Below are 20,594 nucleotides of genomic sequence, written 5' to 3'. Positions count from 1 at the left end.
GGGTGTTTTCATCACTTCAGCCTATTTTTTTGGTAATGACTCTACATGTTTGTAAGTTTAATTAGTCTAATGTTTGTAAGTTTAATTAGTGTGACAAAGTTGATTTTAAAGTTTTATGGGGAAAATTTCTAGTCCTATTGTGACATTTTCTTTGATGTATCTTTATTTCTGTTGAGGAAGAAAGCTGCACTATGAGGAACCGATGACATTCCAGCCACAAACTACACTTCCTATTTTTCTTTTCAAAAAAGAGCTCAAAATCTTGTACTGGCGAATTTAAGATGGATTCAGCAAGTTCAATTAAATCTATTACTTTAGATTCAAATTATGTATACAAATACAAAAAATTGGTACTTTACAAGCAGCAATTGATGCGATCTTTTATGTGGTAAAATTCGACAAGTTAGATTGTTGCAGTGAAATATTTCCTTTTCGTTCGGATCTAGAACGAATTGGTTGTTCGGAAGCGAAAGAGAAAGTTGAAGGGGCTGTGGTAAATTGCTCGAAGAAATATTATAGCTTCTTGATAACGTCGAAATTCACCCCTCAAAGAGAAAGTGTACACGATCGTATGCAATATAATTTACTCAACTATGAGTCGGGGTCGATCCCATAGGGAACAATATACTAGGCGATTAAGAAAGTAAGGAACTTTCACTTACTAAGCTAAGCCAAACGATAGATAATATTTTGGTTTTTGAGAAAACTATAACTAATGCGGAAATGTAAACTAATCTAGAAAGCAAGTAAAATGATCAATGACCACAAGCATGGATAATAGGAGATTACACTCAAGTAACGATCCAACGTATTTTACAATTTTACAACTAAGAACAAGGTTATGTTAATAGATAATGATTTCTAAATTTCATCGAAAGTCTCTCAATCAAATCAATGAATTTCACTTTAAGCTTTCTCAAGTCTTAAAGTGTGATATTAGGCACAATCAATATAATCCCAAGTGACTTTCCTCTCTCGAGCTCAATTCATTAGATGAGGGTTATGCCTCAAATCCTTGTTAACTAATCTTTCTCAAATCGATTTTCCTCTCTCGAGCTCAAATCAAATTAAATGGGCGAGTCCTAGGGTTAGCTAATCCCTTTGGAAACATTCAAGAACAAGATTAATTAAAGAAACAATAACCCATTTCATTAGGAATAAAATCATTCAATACATAAGCAAAACAAGAGTTTCAAACCAAACTTTAATCAAGAATATTTTCATAAACAAGATTCAAGCAATGGAATAGAAAGCTACACACTTAAATAATCAATACATAGCAAGGAAAAGAAGAAATGAATAAAGGATTAAGAAATTTCTTATCAAGATCTTCAAATCTTCAATCCCCAAGTGTGGATGCAAAAACCTAGCTCTCCAAGCTTGATGAAAATGGCCAAAGATAATAATATTTTCTCCCAAGTCATCCTCTTATAGCTCCCAATATTCCCACATTAAACTATGACCAAAACAGCCAATATTTTCAAATTTGCAAATCTGTCCCGTTTTTGCAAAACTGTCCAGTTTGACCTCTTTTTGACTTAATTTTCACTTGGTTTCTTCCGTTCACTTCTAAATCACATAAAACCTATAAAATATATGTAAACGATATTAAATGCACTATTTTCTCAATCAAACATTGCAAAAGTCTAAGCTTAAAGAAGAAATAAGTTGGTAAAATACCAACTTATCACTTCCACAAAAGTAGTCATTGGAGAGTCTCGTTTAGAGAGAGCTTATTCTCTCATTAATTTTTATGCTGTCTTTTATATTAATTTTGTCACATCTAGGTCAATTGACCAAACCATAATAAAGATTATGCCTCTTTTAGTATTTTTCTTTTCGTCTTATTTGTGAATGTTCAAAGTTTAGAATTGTTAGCTTTCGCATGATGACTTGTTATTTCCATCCTAAACATATAGGTCATTTTGAAAGTGAAATATCCTTAAATACAATGTCCTTAATACGCCTCAAGCTAAATCCCATTCTCTATCATTTTAACACACTAAGGATTTTTAACTCTTTGTTCTTAACGAGAATCCAACTATTTTAATATCTTCAATGGTGAAGAGGGGAACTACGAAAGAAGCCGTAGCACAAGGGGCATGTTTCACTTATATGAAGCCAATTTCAGTTAATAATTAAACTTGAAAACGTGCGGCTGCATGTGGTACTTTTATTTAAGTTAGATAGAGAATATTTTTTTGGCAACAAAAATCTTCTCTTGATTTCCTTTATGTTTCCAATTTGTCACGAATCAAGTACTTTTTTTATTTTAAATTTTAACTTACAGACGTCATGTAATGAGATATTAATGTCCATTCTAGCACTCGTCATCAGTGCCAATTATAGAAGCTCAAACTGTAGCAAAGCTTGGTTGAGCTTGACTTCAGATCTATGTATATCAGCTAAAAAAAGTAAACAATGAATCCTGCCGGCTATTTTAACAATAATCATAGGCTCATAGCAGCTCTGATATACACAAATTCATTTAAAATATAAAAGGTATTAAAGCCTTAACGCTTCTAGGGAAATCTTCAAATTTGGAAAGGTACCATTTCCTGGTGGCATAACTCCTTCCCATCAAATAAAATACTGTCCCTATGGTAGAAGAAAAAGAAAACAAAGTTTGGCTAATAAGAGAAAAACCAAGAAATGTGACAATCTCAAAAAGGTAGTGGGGACATATAACTAAGCTAAAGAGGCCACCTTTGGGAATTTTATAGCCACTTTCACCCTTTTTCCTCATCTTAGAAAGGAGAAAATGGTGGTAAAAATTGCCAATAATTCCCACTAAAAATACAATAGAACCAAGATATTTCAAGTCAATTATTGGCTCTGTTGATCCTTTAGTCAAGTGTTGAATATATATCAAGCTTGAAGAGGCTATGAAGTAGCTTGTGGAAATAGTAACTGCAGATTTCAATGCCATGGAACCACTGTATTTGTGCACAAACAGAACCTGCACGATATGTAAGTTGTTGTATATATGAGAAATTATGTTACTTGCTAGTCTTAAAATATTTCCTTACATTTACTTTCAAGGTGATCCTTGATATTTGTTCAAGGCATTCTCAAATTTGGACAACAAGGGGTGGAGCAAATAAATAAAAATACTTTTGTGCTTTAGCCATCATCAAGAAGTGTAGTGGAATGACAAAAGTTTTTCTACTCTTAATTACAAGTCTCAAATTTAAATCCTGAAATTACAATTCTCTTTGGGACGAGCGGTAAAATCTACCACATAAGATTTTCTACCACGCAAATTCAAATTAATCGGTCTAGTAGTTCCGAACATTGGATTAAAAAAAGAAGATTTAAAGATTTAAACTACATCTTGATAAGATTAAATGAGCTAATCTTGAAAGAGAAAAAAAGGTTTAACCTACATCTTGACAAAATTAAATGAGCTAATTTAGTCCTTTAGGTAACATCATACAAAGTTATGGCTTATGAGTAATTTTTGTAAACTATAAAGTGAATTTAAATTTTATATACCACTGTGTAAGTAAATTTTTATAAAAATAATTATTTACTCTGACGATGTATATTGCTTAAACTCATAATTATAAACTATGTAGAAGTCCTAAAAGGGTAATTACTAATTACCTCAAGAACTCTTTTGAAGAAATGAATGGTCATGGCAGAATTGAGCAAGAAAAATCGGATTCCACCAGTTGGGAAGATCCAAAAGAAGCTTAAACATGCTATTAAACTGGGACTATAAGCAAAAATCATCCCCACTTTGCTTGGGATTTTAGCTTTGGCTTGCTTCTGATTATTCACATTCCAGAACTTTGAATACTCAAGATTCTGTTTGCCAGTGGCTTCTGAAATACCCAATATTGCAGATATTATTAGATTCATCACTATCATGACTTTGATGAAGATTGGACTTGGTTCTTGAAATAATATTTGTGTTAATATTTGTGCCATGGGAATAATTGGTTTCTCTCTGTTCAATTTTTTCTGCTTTATTTCTCTGTTAATTTGTTTAGCATGTGTGGATGATATTTTGTTGAGTTAGGGGAAGAAAAAGACAAAAGTGAAAATATATGAGGACTGCAGTATTTACAACAATAGCATCTTAACAAGTGGCTGATGCCTGACCTTATAAGAGCATCTGAAATGCTATATAAAGAAATAAGACAAAACAAAAACAAAAACTTAATCTCTTGTTTGGTTGCACTGACCAAAAAAATAAACGAGAATGTAGCTACCTATTTGCCACGATTCATAACTATCAAGCATTTAAATTCTCAACAACGATAAAGGTTTATAGCCATGTATGTATTAGTATTATATATTCAGACACTAAAAATTCAAGTGCAAACTTGAAATCAGTATGTATCACAAATAACAATTCACAGTAGACGTAGAATTTGTGAATAGACAATTCTTGGACGCATATGTTTTGAAAGGGAGAGGGTCGTCAGAGATGGACCTCATTTCAGCAAATAAAAAAAATCTTTTAACTTGGTTAAATTTGAGATGGAGTTCTGTTAGCGAAGAGGGGCAAGTGTGGTCCCATTTTTAGACGGCGAGGATAATTTTGATACCAAAAGATAACGGAGGGCAAAAGTGCTCTATTTCTGATAGTTCAAAGCTATTTTTGGCCCGTTTCTGTTCTTAAAATAATGTGAGATCCAAAATATAATTTTGACTATAGAATATCGAAAGGTATAAAGGCTCTAAAGAATAATACTCCTAATTTGTTCTTTGAGAAAAGTAAGCGCAGCTCCTTGACAACACAATTAATTTGGGAGAATATCAAATAAGTTGACACATTCTAGTTAATTAAGATGATTTAAGAAACATGTTATTCGTATTTTTATTGTAGCAGTTTAAAGTCAACCTTTTCATAATCCATTCCCAAAAGAATTAATATCAAACAAGCCAAGAGAGTTGCGTCTGAACAATTGTAAAAGTGAAAGAAAACCCCTCTAAATTTCACAATAATTTTCCCTATTTTAGAAGTGAAAAGAGGTAAGTTTCGCCGTGTCTGAACACTTGTTACGAGTAATAATTTTCCCTCTAAACTTAGCAGATAAAAAGAAATCGCATAGTGTTTGTTGTTACAATTGAAATTAAACCTTGGACTTGCAGATTTTTCTGACTTCATTGGGCATTCGCCACACCTTTGGATGGTTAAATCTCGCCATAACATCATTAAGAAAAGTGAGTCCTCCCCTTTGGTACAATAGCACTTTGACGGGTACTATATTCTCTCCCACTTAAGAATAGTCTTCCCCTAATATAAAAGTAGGTATACTTGTGCTTTGGAACAGGTGAGGATATATTTTCTTCATGTTCTCCTCAACTTCCATGTTGCCATGTCGGTCGAATGGTTCCGCCAAAGAACTTCGACCAATTTTTTAGTTACATAAACTCAATACAAGCTAGTATATATTGAAGATGAGTATGAATGTGTACCCCTTACAAAATCGTTCACTTTTTATTAAGATGCAATATTTTTTAAGGATCTTTATAAATTAAGAACCCATGATTATGCTATACTTGTTCTAACATAGGTACATAAACAAAAAAATGAAGGTCCCTATATAAAGTAGCCTAAAATATGTAAGGAATAAGTGCCTTGATATCCTTTGGAAAATCATCGAACTTTGACTTGTACCATCTTCTTGTAGCAATGCTCCTTCCCATCAAGTAAAAGGTAGTGCCCAATGTGAAGGAAATTGCATATAAAGTTTGAGAAGTGCAAGAAATTCCTACAAAGATAAGAATCTCAAAGAGATAGTGTGGGCATATGGCAAAATTGAATAGGCCACCTTGAGGAATTTTGTACTCTTTGTCACCCTTTGTTCTCAATTTAGAAAGCAAATAATGATGGTATAAGTTGCCTATTATACCAACCAAAAATATTATGAATCCACCATACTTGAGATCAATTGATGGCTCTGGCAAACCTTGAGTTAGGTGTTGACTATAAATCATGGTAACTGTGGAGAGGAAATAACTAAGTGATATTGTAATTGTAGCTTCAACATCCATTGAACCGCTGTATTTGTGAACAAATAGGACCTGGCATCAAAAAAGCAAAGGCATTACAATCCTGAAATATCTATTATAACAACTGCATGTAAAAGAGACTCGTTAGTTTTCCCAAAAGTTAAAAGGGCATACAAATTTTTAATTTGGCTTTGGGGCACCAATAGGTCTGATTCGACCTTGAAAGTTCCATTTTGGAGGTAAAACTTTCATTATCAAAGGCGACTACATTCTCAGGGCTCGAGACCTATGTTGCTTTAACTCTCTAAAATGATGCCGCACCTATGTTGGATCCTCCGAAAATGCACTATTTTTGAAGAATTCGATACGGACCCGGCGGTGCTTTTAAAGAGTCCGAGCAACATAGCTCGAGAACTCTGATTAGCGAGGGAAGAGTATTTATTTCTCCACCATAATCTTTAGTGGTGTTAAAAGTACACATTAATTCACAAGAGTGGTGGACCTTGTTGTTCTCAGGTTTAAGGAGCATAAGGCTATAAATACACTGAAATTGGGGCCACAATCATGTCTGGTGGCAATAACACTTTGGCATATGGTTCAAATTAGCTCGAATTGTAGTTTAAATGACGACCTCTTGACGACAGGTTTGTTCCTTAGGATTTAATACATATTTTAAGTATATTGTTATATGCTTGAAGTTAGAATGAATTTAAATTGTATGCACTAACGTCGTTGTAAAAAACACAAACTGGTCACTTAGAACGTAGTTATATTTACATCTAATCTTAATAAGCATTGGTAAAAATGATCACTAACTTATCATCACAGGTTAAAATACATTGATAGCATTTAATAAGTTTTTACATTGTCGGTATTTATAACATAAATCCTAATAAATAAAAAAGCAAATTAAAAATAACAAAAAGTATATAACGAGACTAGTTGAACAGTACCTCAAATACTCTCTTGAAGAAATGTATGGTTAAAGCAGAACACACCAAAGCAAACCTTAAATCCCCATCTGGGAAAATTGCAAAAGATGCAACACCAGCAAGAAATGCAGGACTATACAACAAAAGCATGCCTTTTTTACTCTCAATTTTTGCCTTCTCATTTTCACTTTTAGTTGTTCCAATGAACTTGGAATACTGCATATGCTTCCCTTTGATTTCCAAGAATCCAGCATTTGCTAATGAAGCAAAGCTTATAACAGACATTGTATTAATAAACAAAGATGGGGGTGGAGGGTATAGAAATTTCAACAATGTAGACATCACCATTTTTCAATTTCTTGAAATGTAGTATTTTTTTTCCAGATGTTAAGGAAATATGTGTATGTGTATATAAGTAACAAGACACCCTAATTTTTGTGCTACTTGTACTCTTCTTGGATTTGGTGTGTTTGACCAGTTGGAAAAGCAGAATTTTAAGGGCTACAATTATGTGGGAGTAACAGATTTGGAGAAAGAGAGGGAAAGAAGATAAGATATGTATCTAAAGTTGTGAATGGTATTTGGACAGTTGAAAGACCTACGTGGTCACAAATTTTGCCAGTAAAATTTATAGGTTGGCCTAGTGACAAGGGTCCAACGCAAGGACTACTATTCTTCCTTGTTTAAGAGCCTGTTTGGGCTTATGCCTATAAGCTGCAAACAACTTATAAGCTAAAAAAATAAGTTGGAGTAGTCTAACTTATTTTTTTTTACTTATAAGCTTATAAGCTGCTTTAGATAAGCTAAGTCAAATGGACCCAATTATTTTTTTGAGCTTATTTTACATTTTTTTGCGCGGATTGCCCTTCTTTTGGGGTGGTCTTTAAATTTTGCCCTTCAAATTTGTGGTCTTTAAATTTTGCCCCTCATATTTGTGGTCTTTAAGTTTTGCCCTTTGCTTGGAAAGGTGGGCGAATACATGAAGTTTTGGGTTCGAACCCCCGCTCAGGCATAAAATAAAAAAATAATTTCGCCAGGCAGGACTGGGGGAGTGTATGCCGGATCCATCATACAATCTTTAAGGAAAAGCTAAAGTTATGCCGGATCCGGCATAACTAAAAGTCTGCCCCATAAGGCAGAATTTTTCCTAAGACATAGTTTAGTTATGCCTTATGGGGCAGAATTTTAGTTAAGACATAACAAAATTATGCCCCATAAGGCAAGAACTTTTCTTAAGGCATAGACTTTGCCTTATAAGGCAAAGTTTAAGTTATGCCTTAAGGAAAAGTTCCGCCTTATGGGCATACTTTTAGTTATGTCTTTGGGGCACACTTTTTAGTTAAGACATAACTAAAAGTTTACCTTGAAAAGTAAAATATATATATATATATATATATATATGCTTCAAGGCAAAGTCTGCCTGAGGGGGCAGACTTTTAGTTAAACACAACTAAAAGTCTGCCCCCTCCGGTAGACTTCTAGTTAAACACAACTAAAAGTCTGCCGGAGGGGGCATAGCAAAATTTAAACTTTGCCTTATAAGGCAAACTTTTAGTTATGCCTTAAGGAAAACTTACACCTTATGGGGCATACTTTTAGTTATGTTTTATGGGGCACACTTTTAGTTAAGGCATTACAAAAAGTTTACCTTAAAAAGTTAAAAAAAAAATACGTATATATGCTTCAAGGCAAAGTCTGCCCCCTCCGGCAGACTATTAGTTAAACACGACTAAAAGTCTGCCGGAAGGGGCATAGCGAAATTTAAACTCTGCTTTGCAAAAGAAAATTAAATTTTTGACTGAGCGGGAGTTCGAACCCGGAATCTATGGGTTTTAGCCGAAGGGCAAAATTTAAAGACCACAAATATGAGGGGCAAAATTTAAATACCACCCCAAAAAAAGGGCAATTATGCGAATTGCCCCTTATTTTAAGCACAAAATGACTTTAAGCTGGCCAGCCAAACACTCAAAAAAGCTGAAAAAAGCTTATAAGTAACTTATAAGCAACTTATAAGCCAATCCAAACGGGCTCTAAGTATATGTCATTTTCCAAAAAGTTGGTACAAGTTCCACTTGAGACCACCATAACGGGCAAAAAGAGGAATAAAGGTCTAAAAGATGGCACAACATAGATCATAGGGTGACTCTATGGGTATGAAAACAAAGTCTCGCGTTGGAAGTTGATAAACAAAGAGATCACATTTTTTTGGGATAACAGTTATGTCCTGACCAATTTGCCTAACGTGCATGATACTCTTTATGTTGTGAGATTTTAGACTCATAACACATATGTGCAATGTGCAGATTAGTAAATAACTTAATTAGTTCGTCTAATACAAAGATAGCCCAAGATGGTTCAAATGAATAATCAAGTCCCAAAATCTATATATATATATATATATATATATATATATATATATATATATATATATATATATATATATATATATATATATATATATATATATATAAAGCAGGGCATTAGCCCCGCTGATGTGGCATGCCTCTAAAGCCAGCATTGGGATTTATCTTTTACCTGGTTTTTTTGGACTTTTTTCCCATTTAAATTCTTTTCTTTCAGTTCTACCCACTTATTTTCCTTAATTAATATAACCACTAAAACCCGTTACTTTTAGCCAGCCACATGGCAGCACTAAATCGCACCGTTTCGAAAATTGACGGTCGGTCTTCCCCTTCTTCATCAATTACCATTAACCATACTTCTCCAAAAGAATCTACAATCAAATTATACCTTCACAAGCACATCAACTGCTTAACAGAGGTGAAAAATTCAACCCACCGGCTGCTTTATTTCAAATCATATACTTAAGTTTCCAATTATAATGGCAACAGAGGCTAAGAAGAAATCTGTTGAGGCGAAGAAGTTTACTTTTTGTATTCAATAATGTTTAATTTGGTATTATTAACGTGCCAAACTCACTTTATATCCAATATTTTGCTCCTCGATATTTACGGCAGTCTCACAATCCCCCTATTCACTAAAATTTTGGATTTTTTTATCCAAAAGTTGTGCTTCAAATATGATATTCACCTTTTATTTGTACAGGGAAAACATTTTGGATTGTGTTTTCAATATACCTGCCGCCAAAATCTCAACCTTTTGTTCATTTGCCTTCACTTTCTTGCAGGTCCGATCACAAAATGGACTAGAAGCATTTTCAGTCATTGGAGCAAAAGATAAATCATTATCATCGTTAATTGGTAATGTCTTCCTTCTTTCCATTTCCTTCTATGTTATTTTTTTGTATCAAGATCTACTTCTATTTAATTATTGTTCCTACTCTCTGAATTTGAGTCTATTAACAACATAAACTTGAGAATTTGTAAGGTTTCTTAAATAATAGTAGCTTTCTTAATGGTAAATATTTAATTGTTAAAATCCATTCACACCCGATATTTACACACCAACTCAATCAGTATATTAAACTATGTTTCTTTACGTTTTAGCACTTAATTATAGTTAATCAAGACGAACTTTGAGATGTAAAGTAGACAAACACATTAGTTTGATGGTTCTTTTGGTGGTCTTATTTTATTTGATTACGTGATAAAGTGACAGGGTGTTGATTTGTGCCGGAGGGTCACAATAGAAGCATCAAGTTCAATTGATGTTAGTGACGGTGGCTCTGCACCTAGGTTTGTCCATCTTTTCGTTTACGTTATTGCATAAAAGTTTATATATCTGTAATTTTGATTTTTTCCCTGAATTGATCAAGATTTTTTTTTTGTTGAGTTGTATAAGGGTCACAAATCCGCAACAATGTGTTGTATCGCCTCCCATAAAGCACTGATGTTATTGCCAGGGGACTGAGGTGCGCCTTTTTCCCCTTTGGGATTTAAGATGATTTTGTAGAAATGTGCTTACCGGACATGCCTTAGCAAGTGTATTTTAATTGAAATTTTAGCGTCCGTGTTTACGTAGTTGCTTCGGTGATTATCAAATTTTCAACCTCAAAATGCACCTTTTGGTTTCTGCTTTGAAAGTTCCTATTTAAGAAATAATATTTTGTTGTAGTTAGCCTCAGAAATACTCTTCTAATGAACCTGTAGAAACAATCAATTGTGAAAAGAGAATAAGCTAGCCAAGGGATAACACGATCAAATTTTGTCTCTGATAAAGATAAGCTACACCAACTTAAAACAGTAGGATACTTTAAGATGCACATTTTGGTTTCTATGTGTGATAGATAAAGCAGGGACATATGCCCAGTGATGTGGCGGTGGCGCTCTAAAATACTAAGAAACCTATTTATCTATTTTTTTTTTAAATTTCCTTTTAAGGGTTTCCGTCCCTTCTCCTCCTCACTAAACCAAACTATCTTCACTTAAAAGGCATCGTTTCTGGAGAGAAACAAACTAAACGTCTCTTTCAACAGGTAATTTCAACACCTCCTATCAAGTCTCTCATCCGTTCCTTCCACTCCGTTTTCTCACTTACAAAACAAAATATTTCTCTTTGATCTCTTCTTCCTCACTAAAGTGAGAGCCAAAATTTCTTCCTTGCTGTTAGTTAATTGTACCAAACAAATTTGCATGTTTTGGTGATTTTGTTGCCGCTTGGTGGGAGATTTAATTATTCTTGTGATCAGTAAAGAAAAAGTTTGATGAATACGGGCAATGCCCTTCATGAATTTTCGTTTGTCTTTTACCTAAGTTCTTTGTGTGGAATTATCAGCGGCCACCTCATCGAATGCTTCGAGTGAAGCGCCATCCCAAAACAAAAAGTACCCAAGAGACCTACGAAAAGTGTAGGTCTTTCTCCATGATCAGGTCTGCTATGTGATTCGGCTTCATTTTTCCCTCTTCTTAATTGTCCCTGATTGGGTTATGACGACAAGTTTGAAACTTTATGTGTTAGAAGGTAAGATTTGAGATCAACTGGTCTATTTCCTATTTATTTAACGTGAACATTCTATTTTCATTCAGCTATGGAGATTTTTAGTTTTTGTTCCAGATCTTTTGAAGATCTACAAGAGCCGTTTTCCGATTTGAGATATGAAATTTTGTACTCTGGATTTGGTGAAGAAAATTATCATTTGGGTAGAATTTTGTTGGGTCAATTATCAAAAATGCCGCTCAATTTTATTCAAATTCAAGAAATGTTCTTGCAGAAAAGTTTGCTTTGATCCGAGAAATCCTCGATGAATATCCTTACATTGATATGGAAATAGATTTGTTAACTCCTCCTTAATGACTAATCACACTCTATCTTCACGTGACTCCAAGTCTAATCGTCCCTTCCAAGACATCCCCTCTAACTTCCCTATTTCCAAAGAAAGAAAGAAAAGGTCGTAAGCTCTCTTTAAAGCCATCAATTCTCCAACTCTAAAATTCAGTTAGATTTTTTTTTTTTTTGGTATTATTAGGATGTTGTCAAGTTGTTGTTTCATTTCTTGTATTGTTGTTCTTGATTTAGTTCGCATTATTTTTTAACTACATGGCTTGACTAAAGTATTGCTTCATTAGGAACTTCTTTACCACAAAGAGAAGCTTCCTTAGAATGGTGATTGATATGGAAAACTCAGATTGCAGAGAATCTAGGATCTGTGTACTTTTGGTTAATTTTTGAGATGAGATACAATGAAACTTTCTAGCTTATGAGGAATTAATTAAATAACGGGATCTGTTGCAGGATATTCTCTTTTTGTTCTTTCCGTTGCCTTTCTATTGACGACTCTATTTAGTCTACAAATAGATTGGTGAAAAACTGAAAATATGGAACAGCATCTTATTATATTTCATTAAGGTTGATGCTACTTTTTTATGTATTCAAGCGTGACAAGATGACATTTTGTGAAGTAAAGTTTTTGTCAATGTAAGTTGCTTCATCAATGAAATAACATGGTAGCTCTTTTAGTTTTACGGAATTGGTGTTTATTCATTGAGATGTGCAGCCCATGTTGTATCCATCTGATCCTCTATTTGGTCATTATTACCAAGTTTTCGGTATTTCGGTCTTACCGCTTGAACAATGTCTTATCAGTCATCAGCAATATTAGTGAACTTTTTGACCATGGAAGAGAAATAAATAAAACTTGGAAGTATTGGATTATTTCAGCAAACTCTTATTAGGTTCAACTGTACTTTGTTATAAATGTTTTTAAAATAATCGATTAGAATACGTTTGGAAACCAAATGTTGAAGCAAAGAAGGGGGAAGAGTTTGAAGCCCAGGACAAAAGAACATGGTAAGCTTCAAATTGTTCTAACAAAGTTGTAGAAAATGGAGTTAATAAAAGGTCCAGTGATTTGCTCGCCAAATGAAAAATACTCTGTTAAGAGACTTTGCTCACCGCCTATGCTTTCTTTGGATATACTTGAAGCATGTCAAATCTACATTTAGTTCAACAACTATGTTTTTGTACTTATTACTAATTAATATGTTATCTCTACATGGAGAAAAATACACTTAGTTAAAAGGTGGAGATGATGTCATTGACTTCAGGCTCGAAAAATTTTTGATCTCCGTGATCTTTAATCTTTGTTAACGAAAATAATGTACACCATGAAGTAAAATAATCAGTAATTTTTTGTGCATATAAAAATATAGTGAGTAATGCTTGACTATTTCACGACAAATTATTCAATATTGATAAATCAATTATATGGAGGAACAAATGCCCTCAGAATATATGTAATAAAAGACAAAATTAATCAATGAGTAAGACTTTTATAATCATTCATTAGAGGTTCTTACAATGCCAAATCTTCTAAGTTATGTTCAAAAGTATTATTTTAAATATCTTTAATTTTACAACAATCATTCTTTACGTTATTTCTGTTATTTAGATTTCGAGAAAGGACCGCTAAGCTTAATGAGGTCAGACATGACCGCGCGAAGCGCGAACAAATTACCTAGTTAATATGTATAACTAGTATTAGTATAAGAGAAAACACTGAATCAAGAACATGATGTTCCTCTTGATAGTTCTAAAAAGAAATTGTTAAGAACTTCAATATGTCAAAAGGTGATTCCTTAGGTTGTATCTCCTTGTAATTGACTTGCTTCCTACTGAATTCTCAGCAACTTCTTCAGGAAATACGAAGTCAGGATCCTTCAATTTGTCAACATCTTCTGGTAATTCAGCTTCAATCCATGAAGACCAATCCACGTCACTGTCCGAATCGTCGTTCTCCATTTCCCATGACAAGTACTCCTTGTGTTTCTGAATTCCATTCACCTTCTCCACCAGTGTTTGAAACATCTTATAGTTCAGCACTTCATAATCCCTGCAACATTTTGTGGATGTTTTATGAAAATTTGTTATGATAAAAAGAAGTTTTAAAGTTTATGTTTGTTCCGTTTGTATGTACCTGTATGTCCAAATGGAATATAGAAGCTGGCATGAGGCCAGTAGCACAAATAGTGTCCTAACTATGCTCACAATCCACGCCTGATTCTCCATTTCGTTCGTTCCGTATCGAAGTATGGCTAGCTCAATCAAGACTGTGAGTACTAATCCTACATCAAAGCAAGAAATGATGCAACAATGATGAGAAAAGATTATGAAGTGCAACCTTCCCGAGCTTAGAAATCCAAATTAGCGAAATAACAAAGTTGATTTTGCATTTTGGGGCTTAATATAGTGTACCACGTTTGAGAGGCACCAGGTTCCAAACTGGGCGCCCATTCCAGTGCCCGCTGTTTTCAACAATGTAGTGAATAAAAAGAATCTTTTTTGAAAGATGTGATATTTTACCTATGTAAAGCCTAGGTCACACGTCATACGTTTGCTTCGTACTAGTGAACATGTAGAGGAGAAAGATAAACAATGAATAAAGCAAGAAAGCTTTGAATGAGTCTTGATTCAAGAAGCATGGCATTGTGCAAGGTGAACAGCTTCTCTAATGCAAGAAACATGCTTGCTTGTTTAGATTCAAAGGTTTCCTGTTGAGACAATTGATGAAATTAGTGAAAAAGTACAAGAAATCCAAGTGAGTTTCTTTCTTTAATATGAAGTAACAAACCTGAGCAGCTAATATTGATTTTGATTTCTCAAATAGGTGATCATGGGTTTGCTGGAGTTGCTTTTGCCTACTAAGAAGCTCCTCTTGTTGCTCGTGCCCTAATTGAGCCAATTGTTTCAGAGTTCCCCTGTAAAAGTATAAGATAATGCATTACATCTTTTCCACGGATACGGCCAACATGCTTAGGTTAAGTTGACCTACATGTGGAGTAATAACCTGCTATAACCAGTTAAATTGCACTGATGGAGTAAATGGTGTATATAACGTAATTCCTTGAATATAAGAACCACACAAGTTATCCTTCATGGTTTTTACTTGAAGTCTACGTTCGGTGGTCAATGTTATAACTTTCCACAGTATCATGTTAAATTGAACTACAACAATTGCACATAGAAATTCTTTACATTGTGAACGTATATAACTTAAACTCTTTACCTACTCTCTTCAAGTGCTTGAGACTGAACTTTATTGAGGATTTGAAGGCCATCAAGAGCTTTAGATTGTCCATCCAAAACTTGTTTCTGTTTATCCAAAGCTTGGCCAGCAATATTCCCAATATCATCAGCTTTACTCTGCAATTTGTCCATCCTAGCACTCATTTCATCCCCAACTTTCACAATCTCATCCTCAATTCCCTCCGTTTTAGTCCTCAAACCATTGATCCCATGGTCTAAGTTAGTATACGATTCATGAACTATCGCCATGTTTTCCTGCAAAGTCTCCTTCAGTTTCGACTGGCCTTCGTTCAGCTCTATTTGTGAAGCTGCTATTCCTTTAGATTGCTCCAGAATCACTTCTGACTGACTCAACACAGCGTTCACCCGGCCTTCAACATTCTTGGAAGTCTCCTCTACTTGTTGAGTACGAACATCAATCGAGGTTAAAGATTCTTGGACATTTTTCGAGTTTTGCAATAGCGACTCCCCTACTTGTAATATGTTCTCTAATTTTTCCTCAGCAACTTCACCAGAATCCTTCAAATTATTCACCAACCTCTCTACTGCATTCTTCCACGCATCCCTCCTGCAATTATCAAAAAGCATAAGAGTAAGACCCTCAATTTATTAACAATACTTTTGGATGGTTGTTACCTATTGTATTGCATCATATTGTAACTTTAAATGCAATGTTTTTTTTATTGTTACTTAAACTTTATAGTATAGTATCGTTAAATCCATCGTCATATATCGATGAAATGTCCCTACATAACAGCCATTTTGGTGTGATTGGGTCATTACCTTTTACTTATAATAACTCTACAAGGTATCCTACTTTTTTTATTATTGTATTATTATTCGAGAAAAACGATACAATCTATCGTACCATTGGATTCATCGAAAGAATATCACACAATACAGTACGATACGTTATGAAACAATGCGAAACAATCATCCAAACAAGCTGTAACTTTCACTAAAGCAACAAAAAAAAGTGAGAAAACTTACTGCAATTGATGGCAAATGGCAGGGGTTTCAAGAAAGAACTGTAAATATATCTTCTGAACACCATCATCTATTTTCTTGAGACAATTGGTAACTGGTGTATTTGCATCACAATAAGGCAAAGGAGACCTTCCAGTGTGTTGCTGAAAGCAATCACATATATTCCAAGAAAGCCTAGACTTCATTTCATCATCAGGAAGAAAAATCGGATTCCACCAGTTGGGAAGATCCAAAAGAAGCTTAAACATGCTATTAAACTGGGACTATAAGCAAAAATCATCCCCACTTTGCTTGGGATTTTAGCTTTGGCTTGCTTCTGATTATTCACATTCCAGAACTTTGAATACTCAAGATTCTGTTTGCCAGTGGCTTCTGAAATACCCAATATTGCAGATATTATTAGATTCATCACTATCATGACTTTGATGAAGATTGGACTTGGTTCTTGAAATAATATTTGTGTAAATATTTGTGCCATGGGAATAATTGGTTTCTCTCTGTTCAATTTTTTCTGCTTTATTTCTCTGTTAATTTGTTTAGCATGTGTGGATGATATTTTGTTGAGTTAGGGGAAGAAAAAGACAAAAGTGAAAATATATGAGGACTGCAGTATTTACAACAATAGCATCTTAACAAGTGGCTGATGCCTGACCTTATAAGAGCATCTGAAATGCTATATAAAGAAATAAGACAAAACAAAAACAAAAACTTAATCTCTTGTTTGGTTGCACTGACCAAAAAAATAAACGAGAATGTAGCTACCTATTTGCCACGATTCATAACTATCAAGCATTTAAATTCTCAACAACGATAAAGGTTTATAGCCATGTATGTATTAGTATTATATATTCAGACACTAAAAATTCAAGTGCAAACTTGAAATCAGTATGTATCACAAATAACAATTCACAGTAGACGTAGAATTTGTGAATAGACAATTCTTGGACGCATATGTTTTGAAAGGGAGAGGGTCGTCAGAGATGGACCTCATTTCAGCAAATAAAAAAAATCTTTTAACTTGGTTAAATTTGAGATGGAGTTCTGTTAGCGAAGAGGGGCAAGTGTGGTCCCATTTTTAGACGGCGAGGATAATTTTGATACCAAAAGATAACGGAGGGCAAAAGTGCTCTATTTCTGATAGTTCAAAGCTATTTTTGGCCCGTTTCTGTTCTTAAAATAATGTGAGATCCAAAATATAATTTTGACTATAGAATATCGAAAGGTATAAAGGCTCTAAAGAATAATACTCCTAATTTGTTCTTTGAGAAAAGTAAGCGCAGCTCCTTGACAACACAATTAATTTGGGAGAATATCAAATAAGTTGACACATTCTAGTTAATTAAGATGATTTAAGAAACATGTTATTCGTATTTTTATTCAAAGTCAACCTTTTCATAATCCATTCCCAAAAGAATTAATATCAAACAAGCCAAGAGAGTTGCGTCTGAACAATTGTAAAAGTGAAAGAAAACCCCTCTAAATTTCACAATAATTTTCCCTATTTTAGGAGTTAAAAGAGGTAGGTTTCGCTCTGTCTAAACACTTGCTGCGAGTAATAAATTTCCCTCTAAACTTAACAGATAAAAAGAAATCGCATAGTGTTTGTTGTTACAATTGAAATTTAGACCTTGGACTTGCAGATATTTCTAACTTCATTGAGCACTTCGCCACACCTTTGGATGGTTAAATCTCACCATAACATCATTAAGAAAAGTGAGTCCTCCCTTTGGTACAATAGCACTTTGAGGGGTACTATATTCTCTCTCACTTAAGAATAGTCTTCCCCTAATATAAAAGTAGGTATACTTGTGCTTTGGAACAGGGGCAATTCGCGCGAATGCCCTTCAAATGCGTTGGTCTTTAATTTTTGCCCCCGTAATGGGTGGTCTTTAATATTTGCCCTTCTAAGCTAAAAAATAATAAGAAAAAACGTTACTACCCCTGCCCATCATATATAAAAACCTGAAAGTCTGTAACGAACCCCAAATATCCAATTAAACCTATCCATCATTCCAACAACAAACCTTTCAATCATTCCATCGTTCCAACATTTCACCGGAGAAATCTCCATTGATTTTGCTGCTACACCATCGGAAAAGATAAATACATAATATATAGCATTTCAATTGAACGTAATTCAACTCAATTTGATGCTTTATTAAGTTTAGATTTGTTAATATTTGAAAGTAACAACAAATCATCTTCTATGAACTAAACAACTGATATTCAGTTGAGATTCAACATTGCGAATCATAATTTTACTCAACAACATAGAATTGATCAAATTTATTGCTTTGTTCTGATTTTGATTAGTTTATACGTTCCATTTGATTAGTATACAATGTTCAATGACTGAGACTTGAAATTATAGTAACTTCAGTTGACAAAAAATAATCAGGCAAAGTTCTGAACAAGTATGCCGGAGGAGGCAGAAGTTCACCTTGCAAAAGAACAAAGTATGCCGCTAGAGTCAAACTTTCATTTTCATAAGCAAAACATCAAGTATACAAGTGTTAAGAACTAGAAAAGTATGCCGGAGGAAGCAGAAGTTTACTTTACAAAAGAACAAAGTATGCTGTTAGAGGCAACTTTTATTTTCATGAGCAAAATAAAAATTTACGCAAGTGTTAAGAACTACAAAAGTATGCCGGAGGAGGCAAAAGTTTACTTTACAAAAGAACAAAGTATGCTGTTAGAGGCAACTTTCATTTTCATAAGCAAAATAAAAAAGGTCACAAGTGTTAAAAATTAGACAAGTCTGCCGGAGGAGGCAGAAGTTCACTTTACAAAAGAACAAATTATGCTGTTAGAGGCAAATTTTCATTTTCATAAGCAAAACATCAAGTATACAAGTGTTAAGAACTAGAAAAGTATGCCGGATGAGGCAGAAGTTACTTTACAAAAGAACAGAGTATGCTGTTAGAGGCAACTTTTGTTTTCATGAGCAAAACAAAAATTTACGCAAGTGTTAAGAACTAGAAAAGTATGCCGGAGGAGGCAGAAGTTTACTTTACAAAAGAACAAAGTATGCTGTTAGAGGCAGCTTTCATTTTCATAAGCAAAATAAAAAAGTACACAAGTGTTAAGAATTAGACAAGTCTGACAGAGGAGACAGAAGTTCACTTTACAAAAGAACAAATTATGCTGTTAGAGGTAAATTTTTATTTTCATAAGCAAAACATCAAGTATACAAATGTTAAGAACTAGAAAAGTATGCCGGATGAGGCATAAGTTTACTTTACAAAAGAACAAAGTATGTTGTTAGAGGAAACTTTCATTTTCATAAGCAAAATAAAAAAGTACACAAGTGTTAAGAATTAGACAAGTCTGTCAGAGGGGGCAGAAGTTCACGTTACAAAAGAACAAAGTATGCTGTTAGTGGCAAACTTTTATTTTCATGAGCAAAACAAAAATTTACGCAAGTGTTAAGAACTAGAAAAGTATACCGGAGGAGGCAGAAGTTCACTTTAGAGGCAACTTTCATTTTCATAAGCAAAACAAAAACATTATTAACAAAACAACACCAAAAACACATAAGATTGCATAAAAAACAAAATTATTAACAAGACAACACCAAAAAACCAAGCACACATAAATTAACTTAATTCATGAAGTTATGTCGGAACAAGCATAACTTTATGCCGGAACCGGCATAACTTCAGTTTACAAATTACAAAGTATGCCGTGAGAGGCAAACTTTCATTTTTCATAACCAAAACAAAACATTATTAACAAAACACCAAAAACACATAAGATTGCATAAAAACCAAAATTATTAACAAGACAACACCAAAAAACCAAGCACACATAAGTTAACTTAATTCATGAAGTTATGCCGGAACAAGCATAACTTTATGCCGGAACCGGCATAACTTCAGTTTCAAAAACCAAGAACTCTGCCGGACCCGACATATGTTGCTTCAGACAAACACATTCTTCACAAAAACCAGATTATTAAACAAAAACAGCAGCAGCAACATAAAGCAGCTGTTCACAGGCAAAACTTCAACGATTAAACAAAGAGAAAACCAAAACGCATATCAAAATCAACTAAAACATATTACGACATTCATAATACGATATTCAAAAAACCAAAATATATACATGGGGAATGAAACTAAAGTTCAAAAAATCATACAAACACTATAACAAAACACTATAATTTTAAATAAAAAAGGATCAATTAAATATAAAAAACGATGAAGAAAAGGATATCAATTCAACAAATAACAATTTAACATAATAACAATTATTGAAACGAGCAAA

At 33.8% G+C, this 20,594-nt stretch overlaps 2 protein-coding genes, 1 long non-coding RNA gene and 1 pseudogene across 7 annotated transcripts; 1 reads left to right on the top strand and 3 right to left on the bottom strand.

The window, feature by feature from the left end:
* Window positions 1–2,343: 2,343 nt before the first annotated feature.
* LOC132614116 (steroid 5-alpha-reductase DET2-like) lies at window positions 2,344–4,085 on the bottom strand. Its single transcript, XM_060328481.1, has 2 exons — window positions 3,607–4,085; window positions 2,344–2,959 (listed from the first exon to the last, which is right to left on the bottom strand). The coding sequence occupies exons 1-2, from the start codon at window positions 3,931–3,933 to the stop codon at window positions 2,489–2,491; spliced, it is 798 nt and encodes a 265-aa protein (XP_060184464.1). The 5' UTR covers window positions 3,934–4,085; the 3' UTR covers window positions 2,344–2,488.
* Window positions 4,086–5,034: 949 nt separating this feature from the next.
* On the bottom strand, window positions 5,035–7,493 carry LOC132614094 (uncharacterized). Its single transcript, XM_060328452.1, has 2 exons — window positions 6,921–7,493; window positions 5,035–6,039 (listed from the first exon to the last, which is right to left on the bottom strand). Exons 1-2 carry the CDS (start codon window positions 7,245–7,247, stop codon window positions 5,569–5,571), a joined length of 798 nt encoding a protein of 265 aa, XP_060184435.1. The 5' UTR covers window positions 7,248–7,493; the 3' UTR covers window positions 5,035–5,568.
* Window positions 7,494–9,551: 2,058 nt separating this feature from the next.
* LOC132614095 (uncharacterized) lies at window positions 9,552–13,509 on the top strand. 5 transcript variants are annotated; one of them, XR_009572180.1, is made up of 4 exons: window positions 9,552–9,680; window positions 10,048–10,120; window positions 10,473–10,555; window positions 10,662–13,509. It is a non-coding gene; the product is annotated as an uncharacterized LOC132614095 (long non-coding RNA). The 5 variants fall into 5 exon arrangements; XR_009572178.1 differs by having other exon boundaries at window positions 10,653–13,509; XR_009572181.1 differs by having other exon boundaries at window positions 10,473–11,780; window positions 12,386–13,509.
* A 260-nt stretch (window positions 13,510–13,769) lies between these two features.
* Window positions 13,770–17,038, bottom strand: LOC132614093 (protein GAMETE EXPRESSED 1-like; annotated as a pseudogene).
* Window positions 17,039–20,594: the final 3,556 nt, after the last annotated feature.

Source organism: Lycium barbarum, chromosome 10 (assembly GCF_019175385.1).
Source record: "Lycium barbarum isolate Lr01 chromosome 10, ASM1917538v2, whole genome shotgun sequence".
In the NCBI taxonomy this organism is placed as follows: domain Eukaryota; kingdom Viridiplantae; phylum Streptophyta; class Magnoliopsida; order Solanales; family Solanaceae; genus Lycium; species Lycium barbarum.
This window is presented reverse-complemented; position numbering and strand designations above follow the sequence as displayed.

Bases quoted from the DNA above. Each gene is read 5' to 3' on its own strand.
- LOC132614116 (XM_060328481.1), bottom strand. From the start codon at position 3,933: ATGGCACAAATATTAACACAAATATTATTTCAAGAACCAAGTCCAATC. The intron at 2,960-3,606 runs GTAATTAGTAAT...CATATCGTGCAG, and splicing joins TCTTCAAAAGAGTTCTTGAG to GTTCTGTTTGTGCACAAATA.
- LOC132614094 (XM_060328452.1), bottom strand. From the start codon at position 7,247: ATGGTGATGTCTACATTGTTGAAATTTCTATACCCTCCACCCCCATCT. The intron at 6,040-6,920 runs GTACTGTTCAAC...TTTTGATGCCAG, and splicing joins TCTTCAAGAGAGTATTTGAG to GTCCTATTTGTTCACAAATA.